General features: G+C 59.6%; 1 protein-coding gene across 1 annotated transcript; it reads right to left on the bottom strand.

The window, feature by feature from the left end:
• Positions 1-2842: 2842 nt before the first annotated feature.
• On the bottom strand, positions 2843-17403 carry Fads3 (fatty acid desaturase 3). Its single transcript, XM_026407589.2, has 12 exons — positions 16981-17403; positions 8895-9005; positions 8211-8408; positions 7090-7191; positions 6855-6977; positions 6509-6569; positions 5911-5987; positions 5366-5463; positions 4887-4983; positions 4676-4755; positions 4365-4490; positions 2843-3209 (listed from the first exon to the last, which is right to left on the bottom strand). The coding sequence occupies exons 1-12, from the start codon at positions 17203-17205 to the stop codon at positions 3158-3160; spliced, it is 1350 nt and encodes a 449-aa protein (XP_026263374.1). The 5' UTR covers positions 17206-17403; the 3' UTR covers positions 2843-3157.
• Between the last annotated feature and the right edge of the window lie 310 nt (positions 17404-17713).

Below are 17713 nucleotides of genomic sequence, written 5' to 3'. Positions count from 1 at the left end.
TCCTGGCACAAAGCATTTTCTCCATCACTGTCACTCCCACAGGACAAGGGCCAGGGCTGGAGACTTAGATGTTGTTTGGTTGAAGGAACAGATAATAAAAATGTCTCAGACGTGTCTCAGAGGCCCCACCAAGGTCTTTCCTGCCTTCCTTTTACAAACCCTGTGACTGAATAAGTGGAGTCCTATAGATAGGGAAGGGGAGCTCTGCTGGAGTGGGGAGTGGCCTGTCCCCAGGGGCTCTAGCATGGGGAAGGAAGGGGACAAGGGCAAAGATGACCTGTCAGTGATGGATTTCAGGCAGTAGAGGGGGACCTGGGGGTAGTCACCAAGGACAGAGGGTGTCCCCAAAGGTCCTTCAAGCACATTATTGGCTGATTCCTGATTTACAGACAGGAATGCAAATCGTCCCAAGGCAGCACCAGAGGCCACCAACCGCCAGAGGCAGCATGGAGCACAGCCCACCCCACAGTGGTGCAGGTGTTCCGGGGGCCCCTGGGTGGCGCTGCAGGCTCAGTGGTCCCTCAGGCAGGAGCATACTGTGTCCCATGTCCCCGCACCCCACCCAGGGTGTTAACTCTTTCGGGGGTACTGGAGACTTTACTGCTGAGCTACACCCCCAGTTTTATTTTATTTTTTGAGACAGGGTCTTGCTAAGTTGCTTAGGGCCTTGCTGAACTACTAAGTCTGGCCTTGAGTTGATGAATCTCCTGCCCCAGCCTCCCAAATCTTTGGGCTCACGGGCATGTGCCACCATGGAACTCTGCTGACCATCTGTGGACCAAACCCTGCGAGGTAGGGGGTGAAGGGAACACCGTCCAGAGCCCTCCCTGCTCACAGTGTCCACGTGACACCAGGAGTCAGCAGGTTTGGACAAGTGGAGATGTGAGGGGGACTGTCCACAGAGGAGACAGCCTGTGCAGAAACCCTGCAGGTGGGACAGGTCTGGGCATAGAGTTGGCACTTGAGGCAGCAAGTACCTTTCAAGGGGCATCCAATCCTACCCACAGAATGAAAATGAGGCTCAGATAAGGCCAAAGGTTTGTCTCAGGTCACAGAGCAAGTAGCGAGCTCAGGGCCTGGGACTGTGCATAAAACTCCTAGAGAACTTCCAGGCCCTGTTGCCGGTCTCTTGACCAGGAGCCTTCCTGCCGCATCCCTTTTCTTTCCCATCACTTCCAAAGTGGGACTACGGCTGGGGCTGAATCACTTCCCAAGGTCACACAGCTTTTGAGTCCTGGCAGAGGCCGGAATTGGTCCCCCACCCACTCCCACCTCTCCCAGTGACCTCTGTTCCCACACTAGAATTGGCCCCCCACCCATTCCCACCCCAGGAAAGAGCAGGTGGAAGCCACATGGAGTGGACCAGGGTGGGCTGCGTGGCTCTGGCTGCTCATGAGCATCCCCCTCTGCTTCTGCCTGGCCCTGCTCAGGGGGCTCCTGCTGGCACCGCCTTGGGCAGGGAGGGCGTGGGGAGCTCTGGGTTTTCCCCCAGCTTTCAGCAGTTAAAGACTCAGTCGACGTTCTGGGTGTGTTCTGGGTGTAGAGACCGTGACCTCAGGTTGAGGCGGGCAGGGGGAGAGTCCTGGAGGACTTCCCAGAAGGCGAGACCCTGGGCAAGAGCCACAAGAACCCATGGAACCAGGCAGCACTTTCCCCACCCAGAGCAGGTGCCCCAGGTGCCAGGGACTATCACAATCACCCGAACATTAGGGGCTTCAGGACCTGGAATAAAAGTCCAGAATCTCCCTGAAATAGATGCTCAGGGCTGCCTTATGGAGGGTATAGGGAGGGCATGTCCCCAGCTCCGTGCCCACAGAGGACCCCCACTAAGGATATAACCAGAAGTGCAGTACTTGTGTCCTTTCACCTCCCAAAGGGGACTCCGGCACAAACTAATAGGCACCCTAATAAAGAGTGGAGGACATTCCCTGCAGCTGGTGGGGTGACCTCTGTTCCCACGCTAGAAAGGCCCTCAGAGAAACCCTAGCACAGCAGCTCAGATTTTCTGTTGTTATTGAAGGCTGCCAGCACTTCTCCAAGCATCCCCAGAGCTCAGAGCGGAGGGGCTTGGCACTTCCCCTCTCCTTTCTTCTCACCTTCAGGATGCCCCAAGAGGAAACCCAAAGGTCTCCCCGGCTGGGGACGTAGCTAAGTGTGTGTGCTTAGCACACGCAAAGCCCTGGGTCAGCCCTCCCCAGAACTGTCCCAACCCAGGACGTCCAGCCATACCCACTGTGCAGACGAGGAGGCGAGGGCCAGTGAAGGGCAATGCCCTGCCCGAGGACAGTTCCCGGACTCCTGATGCTCAGGGGTGGGACTGCTGGGCCCTAAGGATCTGACTTATTCACTGAAGCAACAGCAGGCCAGCACCTGGCCTCAGGTGGCCACAGGCCACACTGCCCCTCCCCATGTGATGCCAGGTGTGGTCCTGAGTGGGGCAGGTGGCCCACAGCACGTGGCCCTCTGAGCCCCCATCTCCTGGAGGGCTGCAAAACAAGGCTGGTGCAGGTCCAGGAACACATCAGCTGCCCTTCCCAGGCCCTGAAGGCGCCTGCGGACGTGGCCCTCAGCCCTGTGCCTTCGTCTGCTGGACCAGCCCTGTCCTGTCCCGCAGAGGAGTGAAATGAGCTGAAGTCCAGAAGGACTTGCCAGGTTGCTGGTGAGTGATGTGGATCTGAGACCAGCTGTCACCACCCCCAACCCAGAGCACCCAGAGAGGGAGGGGAACTCCTCAGCCACCCACCTCCCTGGATACCGTGACACTGGATACCCAGAGCCAGACACCCCTGGGGCGTCCAGGGCAGATCCCAGCCCCCAAACTCATGCAAACTCCACACTCTGCTCCATAATATATCTGGGTCGGTTTTTATATAAAAATAACAGTTTCCCCCATTTCTTGCTTTAGGAAAACATGCTGTGCTCCGGCGTGGCTTTAGGTCCCTCCCTCGACTCCTGGTCCTGTTGGGCCCAGAGCCACGCTGCAGAGCGGCTGAACAGGCAGGCAAGAGGGTGGAGGGAAAGACAGCAGGGCCTGCAGGACACACAGGGCATCTGGGCTGGGCACGGAGGATGAGGCTGTCCATCGGCCGGTCTGGCGGTCTGGCTCATGGCTGCTGAGGCCCTGGCCCTTACCCCTCCTCTCCTCCGGGGGCTGCCCTCACTGGTGGAGGTAGGCATCCAGCCAGATGTCACCAGACTTCTTCAGGGACCTGGGAGGTGTGGCGGGCAGAGACTCAATTACAGGACACCAACACCCCCAGGCTCCTGTGGTGCGTCCCCAGTCCCCTGGGAGTCCCCTCCCCTGAGGCAGGCAGGTGAACGGAGCCAGGGAGCAGCCTGGGCACACATGAGCTGGATGGGATGCAGATGGGGGGATGTGGACAAAGCCAAGTCGGGGTAGGAGCCCCGGTGGACCTGTCCCTCCTTCTCCTAGTTTCTGTTGCCCTCTCCTGCTGGACCTTGTGACCTAACACACCTAGGACATGGCCCACCAGGCACCTGAAGTCAGGCACAAGAGTCAGACATATCAACAACTCGCTAGGAAACCCCGCGCCAGGGCTTCCACAGTGCTCTGCTGAATGGCACGGACTCAGAGGACCAGGCTGGGAGAACATGGGGAGACCTCAAGTCTGGACAGCAGCAGAGAACGGAGGGCATCCAAGCAAAGGGAACAGCGTGTGCCAGGGCCCAGAGGAGGAAGACCCGCGATCTGATCTGTGTTCCCACCTCCAGGCTGCCGGGGCCTCTGCTCTGCCTTTCTGCTTTGGCTCTGGCCCACAGTGTGCTCCCAGCCACAGCCTCGTCCCAAGATGAGGCTCAGGTCCTACACAGCAGTATGCTCCTGCCTCAGGGCCTTTGCATGGTGGTACTCTTTGCCTGGAATATTCTTCTGCCAGATGCCCCAGGGCCAGCCCTCTCAGCTTCTCTCTGTCTCTGCTCACAAGCTGGCATCTTGACCCTGCCCATCTGCCATCCTGTAACTGCAAGCCCTGCCTACTTTCTATCTCACCTGCTCCTGGGTTTTTTTGTTTGTTTGTTTTGTTTTTTGCCAGAACACGTTCACTTTTTCTGCAGTTGACTCATTTTTCTTTTAAATCACTTGCTCTCTGTTGCTAGAATGTCAGCTCCAGGAGGGCAGGGACCGCCTGTCTGGCTCACTGAGGTATTTATAGATGCTCCAAGAATTCTCACCCTGTGAGTCAATGCTGAGAAGGGAGGAGGCACGGCTGACCCAGAGAGGCCTTGTCGCCAGTTCTTAGGGGGCCCGTGTGGACGAGGGGCCCAGTGCTCAGCAGCTGAGCTGGGATGGGGATCAGTGTGGCCCCCGGAACCTCCAGGAAGGAAGGGGCTGGGCAGAGCCTTACCCGACGATGTCCAGCAGGGCGGTGAGGAAGGGCTTCACCTCATAGTGTAGGCCGTGCTTGGCACACAGCGCCTTGACCAGCGGGGCCACCCTGCGGTAGTTGTGCCTTGGCATGGTGGGGAAGAGGCTGGGGTGGGGGGACACGGCCGGCGTTTGAGCAGGGCTGGCAGAGGGAGCCCCGCCACGCCTCACCTCCCCGGCCCTGCAAGCCCAGGACTCTGGTCTCGGCCTCCCCATGAAAGGTGGGGAGGGGGCTCCTGGCTCCGCCCCGGGGCTCACCCGCTACCTGTCAAGACCTGAGGTCTCACTCACTGGTGCTCGATCTGGAAGTTGAGGTGCCCGCTGAACCAGTCGATGAAGAGCGAGGGCTCCACATTGCAGGTGGCTGCCAGCTGCCAGGGGCCGGGGGCGCAGGTAAGGGACGCTGGCTCAGGTCCTGCCCCTGGGGCCTGCCTCCCATACCTGGCCGGCCCCATCCCTCCCTGCCCACTGGGACACATCACCAGCCCTCCCCACTGCCCACCTGAGAGCTGGCCCAGTCCCGGTGCTTCTCGTGGCCGATCTCCTTGGGGATGTGGTTCATCTGTGTGATCCACACGAACCAGTGGCTCTCCAGGACCCTGTGGGAGAGTGCAGGCTGCAGTGTGCCTGTCCCCAGGCCCGGGCCCCAGCTTCCCCTGGGCGCAGTGGGGTCGGGGAATTGCTCCCTCGCGGGGGTTTAAAGCAGCTGAATGGAGCCGTGACCACTGCAAGGCTGAGCGGAGACTCCCGGCTCGTGGGGGTGGACACTCGGGTGACCCACGAGCCAGGCTGCTTCCCCCGACCTGCCCACCCCAGCAGCCTCCCCTCATGTTTATTTGATTCCCCCGACAGCCCAGGGCGGTGGCGCTGCTGTGGGCTAGGGTGGTGGAGGGGTGGATGCTGCCCAGGAGGACTGTGGTCAGGGCCGCCTGCTGCTTGTGTGTGACCTCCCCACTCCCACCATCCTGAGTCTGGCCATACCTGACAGCAACAAAGAGAAGCAGGGCCCCAGGGACACCGTAGAAGGGGACGTAGGACAAGAAGAAGCGGGAGTAGAAGCTGGCAGCCCAGAGCAAGTCCTGCAGGGGGTGGAGGCAATGCTGAGCGGCCTCCAGGGACGAGGTCTGGAGGCCGGCCAGCGGGAGGGGGTGAGGGAGGGGCCGGGGCCATCTGACCTTTGGCTTCATTTGCCTGGGAGCCCTGGATAGGCCACTGCCCCTCCCTGGGTCTCTACTTTCTCAACTGGGTGAAAGGACAAGGTCCCTGTGCTGTCAACTCACAGGGCTGACCACGGAGGGGAATGCTATCATGTGCCTGCCTGGGACAGACACCTGGCACCGTCGGCCCAGAGACCTCTGTGGACGCCCCTACAGAGACGCACTCGGTGCCTCTGTGAACACTTGCAGGCTACACAGTCAGGCAGACACTCGCTCCCCACCCCCGTGCACCCCCATTCGTGGGCACCCTCTGCACTGGGGCTGAAGCCCTGCCCCGGCTGTCCACGGGTCCGGAGCCTCCCCACTCACTGTCCACTGCAGGCACACCAGCATGTACGCCAGATTCTCCACTTCAAAGTTCACCAAGGTGAGCAGCGGCGGGCCGACTGCAAGAAGGGGCAGAGAGCAGGAGCAGGGCTGGGGTAGGTACGAGGAAGTGGGCAGAGGGGGCTGTACCTCCACACACACCCCTGGGATGCTGGCACTGGTCCCGTCCAGCTGGGTCGACCCTGCGTCGTCACCCACAAGGCCTGGTCCACACTTGTTCCCTCGGCTCACCCCTGCCCTACCGTTTCCCGACTCCCACGTCAGGGAACAGCCCCACAGGCTCCTGCCCTGGAATCCTCACCCTGTCCCTGTTTGCCAAAACTGCCCAGATGCTCTAGGGCTCCAGACCACCCTATGTGAGGGCAGAAGGGAATCCTGGCTGGGGCCTGGAAAGTTCCGTGCAGGGCTTGACTGGGGTGGGGGAGCAGCCAGGCAGAAGGCTTGGTGCTGGGAGCGGGAGCCCAGGCTGCAGGCCTGGAGCAGGCAGGGTGTGAGCGCCTTGGGACGGCAGGGGGGACAGTGCAGACTCAGGCATGGCCCTGCCACGTCCCCACCCCTAGAAGGACTGATGCACACTCACTCAGGAAGAAGTACAGGTGCTGGTGGTTGTAAGGAAGGTATCTGCGTTTCTTCTTGCCATACTGTGGAGACAGGCGGCGGCTGGGGAGAGCAGCTCTCCAGGCCAAGGTCAGGGGGCTGGCTGGGGCCAAGGTCAAAGGCAACTCTAGATTCTAGCAGCTGGGCTCCTGGTCCCAGCTGGGTAGGAGGTGGGGAGGGAGGGAAGCACCTGGGACAGGGGCTGGGACTGGAGCTCGAGTAGGGATGAGGGCAGGGGCTGGAAGGGGCCACCGTGGGTAGCTCAGTTGCTGCCAGGTCCCTTCAGCTGCAGGCCTGGCCTCAGGGTGTCCATGTCCCTCCCCACCCACCTCGACAGACGACTCCCCCAGGAGGAAGACAGGTGCCACGGTGACGTCTGGGTCCTTGTGGAAGATGTTGGGCTTGGCATGGTGCTGGAAGTGGCGGAAGTTCCACCAGTGGGCGGAGAAGCCCTGGGGGAGAAGGGGCTTCAGGGGCAGGGCCAGGCCACGCCCCCACACAGCTGGGCAGGCCTGGCGCACTGCCCTCCTTGGGTACTGGCCACCATCCCACCAGGGCCCTCACCTTCAGCTGTCCCATCACAAACTGCTGGGCCACGTGGTTCCACCGGGACTTCCTGAAGATGGAGGCGTGGCCCAGGTCATGCTGCAGACACCAGCACTGGGCCTGGGGAGAGGGGCAGGGTCAGGGAGAGCAGGAGGGAATCATGCTAGGGACAGAAGAGGGCACCGGCTGCATGGGACCCCAGCCCTGAGCTGCGGCTCTTCTAGCTCCCAGGGCTATGCCCACTGCAGATGCTGCGTCACTTCGACGTCCCTGGGGGCCACTTCCTGTTTTCACAAACCAGGGTAACTGAATGCTGGCAGCGGTGGAGGGCCTGGCAAAGGTCAGAGCCCAGCCTCAAAAGCAAAGTTTCTCTCCAGCCCTCTCCTGCCTTCCTGTCCCCGGCTCCTTCTCCCCTCAGGCAAGCCACAGAAGCTGCCATGTCCCAGGGCAGGGCACAGAAAGCAGAGCCCCTCCCCCGTGAAGCCCAGCCTCGAGGCCTCCCGATAGGACTCTCAATCTCCCTGACTCGGAGGCGGCCACAAAGAACTGCTCTGACGCATCTTATCCAACAGTGGATCCTAAGACCCCCACTTCCAGAAAGGGCCCTGTCTACACCTGGGAGGGAAGAATGCTGCTCAGAGAGGCCCTGGAGAATCTGGACAGGCCCGGCCGGGTTTCCCTACTCGTCCGTCTCCATTGGCTCGACTCTTCCTGTCCAGTTCTACACGGCTGCCCTGCTGCACGGACCCCAAGTGTACAAAGGGGGAGTTTGCCCCGGTCTTTGGTTCTTCCCTCTGAAGACTCCCTCGTCCCATAAAATGATGAGCAAATAAATTTGCTTTTCTCTCGTTAACCCGTCTTGTGTTACGGGGCCATGACCTTTATGGTGGGCGGGAGGGATCGTCCTTTTCTTCCCCTACACAAGTCTGTCCTGGGGTGGTGACCTTGGGCTCTCTGCCCTGTTCCTACACAGGATTTATTAAGCGAAGAGCTTCCTTGGCTCATGGAGACCACGGCTTGACCGCAAGCAATCCCCACGGGCCGCGGGCAGCTCACTCTTTGGTGTATCCATTCACACAGCAAATCCGTTCCTGTGCCCACAGGTGCTGGGCCTCTCTGTTGGGTAGCCCGGGGATCACCTGGGAGATGGCCAGGATGAGGGCAGCAAGGGTGCTGGGCACCCAGCCAGGGCCCAGGAGGTAGACGATGAGCCAAGCCAGCACCTCCATGGCCAGGATGTGGCCCAGCAGGAGGGCGAAGAAGGTGGGATCAGCCTCGAACAGCTTCATGTCCTCGGCCGCTTGGCGCAGGGCTCGGAAGTCCTCAATCAGCTGGACCTGCCACGGCAGAGTAGCCGCTGAGCTGAGGTGAGGCCTCCCCAGAGGCCTCCCACAGCTCCCAGGTCCCAGCCTCTCCTCCTCGAGCCTGGTCCAAGAGGTGAGGGCAGAGGGCAAGGATGGAGGCATGGGAGCGTCCGGCCAGGGGGTGAGCTAGGGGCCTGACCGAGGACCAAGTTTCCCCCTCCGCACAGAGTGTGGGGTGGGTGAGAAGCAGAGAGCCAGAAACAGGAGAGGAAACCCTCAGAACTCAGCTCACCCCATCCTGACTGTAGTGGGGGCCACCAGGCCTGGGGCAGGGAAGGGCCTCCCCTGGGAACGCACAGCAGGCGCCTGGCCAAGTCTTATCTGGAGCCCGGACTTGTGCAGGACATTGCTACAACTGTGACTGTCTGGCCAGGTCCAGAGGGCATGCCTGGCTCTGACCCTGCATCCCCCAGCATAATGTAGCAATGTCCCCAAGCCCTCCAGCACCGTCCCCCTCACGTTCTGAGGTCCGTCCTGGCTGGGCTCTTCTGGGGCCAGCTCTCCGATCAGCAGGGGCTGCAGGAACTTGCGCACAAAGTTGAGATCCTGGTGGAAGGCACGGAAGGCGTCCTGAAGGAGAGCAGACAGTCAGGTGGACAGACAGACAGACAGCTGGAGTAGCACCAGAAGCGGCTGGCAGAGACAGGGTGGAAAGGCTGTTGATGGATGGGCAGGCAGGCAGACAGACAGATGGAGAGAAAGTCAGCGGGCTCTTCAAGAGCCAAGAGGACCAAGGGGACCAGGCGTGCCTGTGAGCCCTCCCTGGGGCTTCCCAAGACCCCTGGCCTGCTGTGCCCCATCTGCTCTGCCCGGCGCACAACATTCTCCAAACATGGCTGAAAGGATGAAAATCGGGTTTACAGAGAGACATCCCTGGAGGGCTGATTCCTTTCATGAAAGGGTTTGGCTCTTCCAAAAAGCTTTCTCTAAATTATACCCTTTTATTTTTTCCCAGTCTGGGGATGGGACCCAAGGACATTCTACCACTGAGCTGCACTCCCAGTCCTAAGACAGCGCCTTTCTGAGTCGACCAGGCTGGCCTTGAACTTGTGATCCTCCTCGTACCTCAGGCTCCTGAGCAGCTGGGGTTATGGGTGTGGGGGTGGGGAGCCTTGTAATTAAGGACACCTGGGCTCCTGAGTGGAAACTATCAGTGGCGGGACACAGAGTTCTTGGGGTGTACAAGGAAGGATACTTGACTGGGTAAACACATTTGATTTAAAAGTAACAGAAAGTACACTTTTTTTTTAAGTTAAAAAAAAAGAAGAATCTAACATTCCTGTGATTCTGAGTAGTAGCTGGAGTGGGGGTGGGTGCCGTGGAGGAGAAGGAAACAAAGAGAGGGGCTGAAGAACAAGACAGAGGGGGACAAAGATAAGGAGCTGGGGAAAGAAGCCGTCAGGAAGCGGCAGCGCTGATGGGCGGGTAAACGTGAACTTCGCACGGCGGCGGCTGGCTCAGCCTTCCTGGTCGCGGTTGGTATTGCACTTGGCACAGACCCTGTTTGTCCGTGGTATCGTATTTGGCCCATTAATTGTTCACAGCTCTCCGATGGATTTTTATTTAGCTTTCAGAGCCTCCCTCTGATTGGGCGAGCCACAGCCAGACAGCAGGCTGGACTACACTGCCTGGGCAGAGTGTCCCCTTGGGCCCGGGAGAGGTGACTGAAGGGGCCCCCAGACGCTGAAGGAAGTAAGTACCTTTGAGGGAGGCAGGTGGAGAACAGGGGCCTCCTGCTGTCCTCTTGCTAACAAGCCTTCCAACGTGTGCAGGTGAGAAGTGGTGTCTCTGGCCACCTCACCCGGGACAGAGTGACAGTGCTAATCACCCTTATCTGATCACTGTTCATTGTGTAGGTGTGTTGAAATATCACACTGCACCCCTGAATATGTGCAATTATTAAGTGTCAATTAAAACAGTCAATGAAACTGAAAGTGACAGGACATCACTGCCAGGCCAGCCCTGCACCGTCCAGGCCCCTGCCAGCTGCCATTTAGAGGACATGCATGGACGGTCCACCATCTCCTGCCCTCTGCCGCCTGGGCCCTGGCTCTCTGGGGAGCTGGGGTTGGTGAGGGCAGGGGAGAAAGGAGGGAAGACTGATCCTGGGGATTTGCTGCCCTGCCCACAGTGTGACCTTGACCTAGTCCACTGACCTACTGGCCTTGATTTCCTGAGCGAACCAAGGTAGCCAGACTTCAGGGCCCTTCAGGTTCGGGCTGCTGAGCATTACATTTTTCGGTGTACTGCTCACTGGCATTAAGTATGTTCACCTGTGCTGGGTAACGGTTACCACCGTCCATTTCCAGAACTTCACCTTTCCCAGCTGAAACACTACCTCCCCACTCCCTCCTCCCCAGCCCTGGCAAGGCCCACCCTCTTCTCTGTCCCTGTGAGTCTGATTCCTTTAGGACCTCTTGTAAGGGGAGCTGGGTGCTCTCTGCTCTTTTGCAAGGCTGTGCCCTCCACAGGGCACACACACGCAGACCCACCCACCCAAACACCCCTGCAAGTCAGATCTGGACTCCCGGAAGCAGGCCCAGCCACAGCCCGCGTGAGCACCAGGCCTCGACACGCGACGTGCACACGCAGGCCTCGCGCACACACAAGCCTCTGGTCCCAGGATTTCCTCCCTCCCAGCCCTTCCCTCCCCCTCCCATCTCTTCTGTGGCCACCACCTGGAGCTAGAAGCTGAGTGCTGGGCACTCATCGGCCTCCTTGGTCCTGTCTGACCCAGGCCTGCACAGGCACCGAGGGGGTGCACCAGTCCAGGCCTGTCCAAGGGTCTTCCAGTCAAGTCTATCCCTTAGAGGGGAGGTGTGAGCCCCCTCAGGGCAGGTCAGAAAATTCCAGGGCAATGTGGTCAGGGCTCTAGCAGGTCTTGGAGAATAGCCTGGGCTACGGGGCTGGGCAGGCATCATGGTGCCTGCACTTCTTGAGGACCAGCAAGGTAGGACCCCCAACCAGACCAAAGCCTGATAAACCGGCAAATGGCCTTTTCTAGGTCATGTGACCTACTAGTCCTCTCTGGGCCTCTGTTCAAGGACCCAGGGGCCATGCAGAAATGAAGACTCAGAGAGGTTAAGCCTCTTACTCCAGGTCACACAGCTCCATTTGACTGATACTAGATCAGAACCCAGGGCTGACTGTGAAGCTGTGCTTGTGGCCACTCAGCAGTCTCCAGAGGGCAGCCATTCCTGGGCTAGAAGGGAGGCAGTGAGCCTCCTGGGTGGGGCGGGGTGAGGCCAGTCATTATCCCCGAGTGGCCAAGGACACAGTTGCTGGAAGTTTGGGCTGTGGTGCATGGGAGAGCAGTTCTTGGGCCACGTCAATGGGTCTCAAGGAACTGCAGGAGCCCCCAACCCCGGCCAGGTACCCAGAAACATCCTTCTAGGAGAATGTATCCAAACCCCAGGACTCCTACCTGGAGGTACCATTTAACTGGGGAGGAGAGTGGTAGGGAGGCCTGTCCAGGTCACTTAGTGGCAGCAGAGCTGGGATTCAAATGAGAGTGTGACGCTCATGCTCCCTCGGCAGACGGCTAAACCCAGCCCTGCCGGCCCTGAAACCTCAGCGGGGCTGGGCTGACTCCCAGGGCCCCTGCCTGCCCTCCCTGTAGCGGCTGGCGCGGGTGTTGAAGGGGACAGTCTGGAGCCGGCCTGCCCAGGATGGAGCCTGAGATACCACTTAGGAGCCAAGGAGCCCCAGAGAAGACTGCACCTCCGTCCCCGCATTTCTTCAGGAACCATTAAGGCCCATCTCACGGGCTGCTGGGAAGACAGAGTTGGCACAGGTAAAGCCCTCCGAGGGACCTGGTGGCAGCGAGGGCTCCACAGCTGGGCTCTCATCTGAGCCCCTGGTCCTGATGACCTTTTCCTGAGTCCACTTAGAGTTCAGAGCCTGCTGACACGGGCCTGGGCATGGGCAGGAGCACTCCATCAAGTCCCAGCCACGCCTCCCGCCAAGGGAGAAGGGTAAGCGGCCTCCTTTCACCCAGAGATGGCAGGGGAGGGAGGGAGTTTTGGTCACTGGCCAAAGCACAGAGAACATTCCAGATCAGTCAGGAAGTTCAGCAGAGCAGGGAAGGCACAGAGCTGCTGGGGTTGGGGTGCTCTGGACCTGCCTCCTGAGGCCTGTGCTGGAGATGGGGCTGGAGTTGGGGTCTCCAAGGACACCCCCCCGGAAACTTCTGTCTCTCTGGCTCTGCTGGGTGGAGGACGGAGCAGGAACTCGGGTCACTGAAATGCCCTCCCCATCCTCCCTGCGGCGCCCCACTCCAGGAGGCCAGCGGGAAGCCACCAGAACATCACTTTTACAGACGGGGAAACTGGGGCTCGAGCGGAGGAAACAAGGACACTGCTCCGAACGTGGCACCTCCAGTTCCAGTCTGTGCAGCAGCGCTCAGCTGAGGGCTGGTACCCCTGTCTCCCAGCACCCCTGGCGTCCCAGTGAAGGGTGGGCAGGCACGATAGGTCCTCCTCCAGCCAGCACCCTTGATCCCACAGGTGCGGATCACAGTGCTGGCCCCCAAGCCATCGGGCCCTTGGGTACTTGGAATTCTCTCCACCAGTGAGTTGTGGCTCTCGCACTGGAGCTTGGCTGGAGCCTTAGGTATCCTCAGGAGGGAGCGGGAGGGCTGCCTGACACCCTAGGTCACCGGCATTCCCACCTCTGCACTCTGCATTCCTGACAGCGTGGGAGAATCCTGACTCCGCCCCGAGTGGGGGGAGGGAGTACTGCCTCCCCCAGGGAAGGAGGCTGGGTGGATGAGGACATGGCCAAAAATGCCCGCCAGAGGTCACAGTGGCCACACTTCACAGGGAGTGGCCCTTCAGCAGCAGAACTTTCAAAAAAGCCAGTAAGGTGGGTGGGGCCAGAGAGTGGACACTGGGTTTCAGATGGCAGGAGCCACCTTGTTCTCACTTGGCCTCCGACCTGCCTAGTCCTGGGCCTCCCCCTCTACAGCTCCCACCCAGACACAACCCCACCTCCCAAGCCCAAGGAGGAAGGCCCTGGCCTTTCAGGGTCCCAAGAAGGTCCCATTACATTACTTATTTTGGGCCTCCATCCTCTCATCTGCAAAATAGGGGAACAAGAGGACCCATCTTATAAAATTGTTCAGAAAATTAAATTAGTTACCAAGCCCAAAACGCTCAGAACACTGCTTGTTCAGTAATTGTTGGCTGACATTACTATGACACAGCCTCTGGTGGTAGCACTGGCCACCCCCACCTCCAGCTGAGTTCAGGCCCAGCAGGCTACTTAGAGGGAGGATCCCAGGCCAAGGGGCTCAGAAGAAGGTCTATTCAATCTGCAGCAGTTAGTGCTTTAGCCCAAAGGGCACATGGGGTGCTGGGAAACCCCTCATCTTTCCCATGGAGCTGTGGGCAGGGAATTCACCACATGTATGTGAACAAGGCTTATTGGCCCACAGTGAACCATCACACAGCTGCCCCATACCATCCATCATCACAGAGAGCCCAAGATGAAAGTATTCTTATCCCCACTACACTGATGGGACAATCAGGACCTAGAAGGGAAGAGTCATTGTGTGAGTCCAAGACAGCTCCCTGTTGAGAGACAACTCAGAGCTAACTCGAGGGACTCCCACCAGTATCCCTGTGTCCACAGCATCTCTTAAACTCTTCTCTGGCCACACTGCACTTTGAGGTCCAGCTGAATGGTCACTTCTTCTGAGTGGCCTCCCTACCATCCCTTCTCTCAGCCCCTAGCTCTTTTCCTAGAAGGTTCCGCCTTTCCCCTCTCCATTAAGAATCAGATTCCCATGGCTCCCCCTCCTAAAGAGAATAAAGCAAAGTCCGTCCAAGGGCATGAAGGGTCAGGAGGAGCCCTGGTATCGCTGCCTCTTGCACTCCTACCCCCACCACTGCTATCTACTGCCACCATGGTGCATTCCTTAGATATAAGAAGGATGATCCCACCCCTGAGCCTTTTCTCTAGTTGATCCCTCTGCCAAGAAATCCTTCCCTGCAGAGGTTTCGTTCATAGCTGCATCTTGAGGCTCATAAAAGCTCACTGATGGATATAAGGATCCAATCACTAAATGAATGAATGAATGATGGAAACAACATGCAGTCACTATGTGGCGAAGAGCATGGCTGTGTGTTCAAATGCCAAACTTGCCACTTAATTTCACTTTGCCTCCCTGAGCCTTGCTTTTCTAATCTGTAAGGTGGGAATAATAGTAACAGTGCCTGTCTCATGGGAGTATTTTAGGATTAAAAGAAAGTATTGGGGGCTGGGGATATAGCTCAGTTGGTAGAGTGCTCCCCTCGCATGCACAAGGCCCTGGGTTAAATCCCCAGCACCACAAAAAAAAAAAAAGAAAGAAAAAAGAAAAAGAAAGAAAGAATTATTATGGACAAGCATTGAACTTAGAATCTGGCATATAGAAGGTAGTAGGTACCTGGCTCTTATAGACTCCTGACCAGAAGTGGCTGGGCCTCAGCCCTCTCTGGCTGGCTGTGCTAGTCCCAGGGTGCCTATGATAAACCTGGCCCTGGGCCCAGAGCTCTTTCCCCAGGGCACAAGGCTTTGTATCCCAGGATGGCCACAGGCTGACTTCATGGCACAGGAACTCTGGGAATTTCCTGGCAGGAAGGCTTCTGTTGCCTGGACATGAGAACAGCTGATGGGCTGGTGAGAGGTCACTGCCCCACCCCCATCATCTGAGCTCTGGGGTCTGGGATGGGGCATCTGGGCTCCATTATACAGGGCACAGGGCTGGTCCCGCCCCCAGATGTGGGCCCATCCTGGACAAAGACCGGGGTCCCCCGCACCAGCCACTTCTCAACCCCTTTGGCCTGAGCAGACCAGGTATTTCAAGTAATTCTAACCAGTGTGTGGAGCCTTGAGGGAGCTGCATGATGGCCTCCAGCACCCCCTTTCTATTATAGACAGGGTTGGAACCAGATAAGGCCCCGAGAAAAGGCCCAGCTCTGTCATACCCATCCTACTGCATTCTCCAGTGTGTGGGGCATGCTCACCCCAAGGAGCCAGCGACATGCATTGCACATAGAAACGACGTCATGGAAGCCTTGGGGCCCCAGAGTTGAAGAGGCACGGTCCTACCCACTCCCCAGATGAAAAAATGGAGGCTCAGGAGTGGCATGCCTGGTTCAAGGCCATTCAGAGCCTCCAAAGGCCGACTCAGGCCCAGAGAGCCAAGAGTTTTTTTTTTTTTTTTAAACAGGACTTACTGGCTATGAATCAATGACAAAACGTCAGATGGAGGCCTGGCACCAAGCAGGAAAAAGTGATTAACAAGTGTTCTCTGTAGTCCTTCCCTCACCTGCCCCCACCCTGGCCTACAGGTTGAAAAGGCCAGAACAGGCCTTCATAACAAGACCCTTGAAGGGTGGCCACAGCTCAGGCAGTGGGGTTGTGACACCTCATGCCTGCCATTCCCTGGCAGAATCACACACAAAACCACACTTACAACTGTGTGTGGGCGCACATAGAGGCCTGCACGTGCCCACACACTGACTGGCCCACAGGCTGTTTCAACCCATGACTATGCAGTCCCCCTAGAATTTCAGGAGACTCCTCACTCTAATCCCTCAGCTCCCTGGGTCGGGAGAGGGAAGACAGGAATGCTGACAGTCCTGGCCAAAGCTGAATCTCCTCTGCCACCTAAAGTTCGGCCATTAGGGATTCATTCCCTCAGATCTCGAAAGGCTTCCTGATACCCCGTGTGCCTACCTAGAATCCTGGACTCTCAAGGACAGAGCACTGTGGCCTCAATCCCTATTGTCCAAGGTGGGGGATAGAGGAAAAGAACTGGTAGGACCTGGGACAGGCTGCGCCACCGGTGGCTGCTCCAGCCGGCCAGCCCTGCGGGCAGGGCCACATCCCTCCTTGTCTAGACATGGGCTGGGAATGGGAAGGCAGGGTCCCCAAGGGCCAGCCTATTCCTGGGGTGACTGTGCTTCCCCATGAGGCCCACCCTGCCTGGCTGGCAAAATCCTCCCACGTGCAGCTGCCAGCCCAGCAGAGGTGAGTCACTGGCCCTCCAAGCGCTTCGCAGCAGCTCTGAGGAAAGCCACAGACCTCCAGGCCCTGCCCAAGCTTTGCTGCCCAGCCCCCAGCCTCTAATGGCACATCCCTGTCGGCCTCTAGGGACCCTGCCTTGCCCCTAGCAGCCGGCAAGCACCCGGCAAGCACCCAGCAAGGCTGTCCTGGCCTGGGAGACCCAAAACCGAGACACTAATCTCAGTGCAACACGGAGGGTCCTCACCTAGGGCCGTCTCTGCCGCCATGGCACACCCACCTCTTAGGCCCCTTCCTCCCCCACGCAGACCTGCTCCACGGCCTGACAGGCGATTGAGTCCTCCAGGCAAGGAAGTGACCTCTTTACCCTACCTCAGGCCCCGGGTTCCATCCCAATTCTGGATCTCGGGTGTGGAGGTCAGAGGTCAAAGAGGGGAGGAAGGATGCGAGGGCCGCGCCGATGGAACCCGGCACCGTGCCAGACCCCGGTCCCCGCGAGAGCCAGGCTCCACCCGGCCACGGTGGGCTTCCTTACCGTGGCGTCCTCCGCGCCGTGGTGGCCGATCAGGCGGCTGCCCCCTGGGTGCCGCTGTGCCCAGCGACTGATGTCGTAGACGCGGCGCTCGATGACCAGCCACTTGTCGCCCGGCAGGTCGTGCTTGCGGATCTGCTCCCAGCGGTAGACGGGCAGCGGCGCCCCCGGCTGAGCGGGCCCCTCCCGCGGCCCCGGCTCCCCGCCGGGCTCCCCGACGCCGCCCATGTCTGCGCGCAAAAGTCCTCGGGAAGCCGGGACGCGCCGAGGTCCGAGCGAGACGCCGAGGGAAGCGAGGTCGCGCTCCCGGGGGGCTTCCTCCGCCGCCGCCGCCCCTGCCGGCCCCGCCCTGCCGCTGCGGCCGCCGTACGAGCGTGCGCCTGCCCGGCTCTCGGCGCAGGGAACTTTTCCCTCCCTTATAACCGCGCTGACAGCGCTCGCCTCGCCCGCCCCCCGCCCCGGCCCCCGCGCCGGCCGCCCTGCGCCCGCTCCAATCCCGGCCCGGCGCCTCGGCCTCCATTGGCTGGCCGGGGAGGGCGGGGTCGCGGCGGGCTCCCCCACCCGGAGGGCCGCGGCCACCACGCCCGCCCTGCCCCCGGGGCACCGTCCCGCCCCCAGCTCCGGCGACTCGCCGCTCGACCGGCCGAGGAGGGGGAGGGGCACTCCACAGTCACCCGCGTCCTGGCGCAGAGCCCGGACGCGCCCTCGGGGCCGGAGAGGGAGCGCAGGTCTGTGC

Source organism: Urocitellus parryii, chromosome 4 (assembly GCF_045843805.1).
Source record: "Urocitellus parryii isolate mUroPar1 chromosome 4, mUroPar1.hap1, whole genome shotgun sequence".
NCBI classification, from domain to species: domain Eukaryota; kingdom Metazoa; phylum Chordata; class Mammalia; order Rodentia; family Sciuridae; genus Urocitellus; species Urocitellus parryii.
This window is presented reverse-complemented; position numbering and strand designations above follow the sequence as displayed.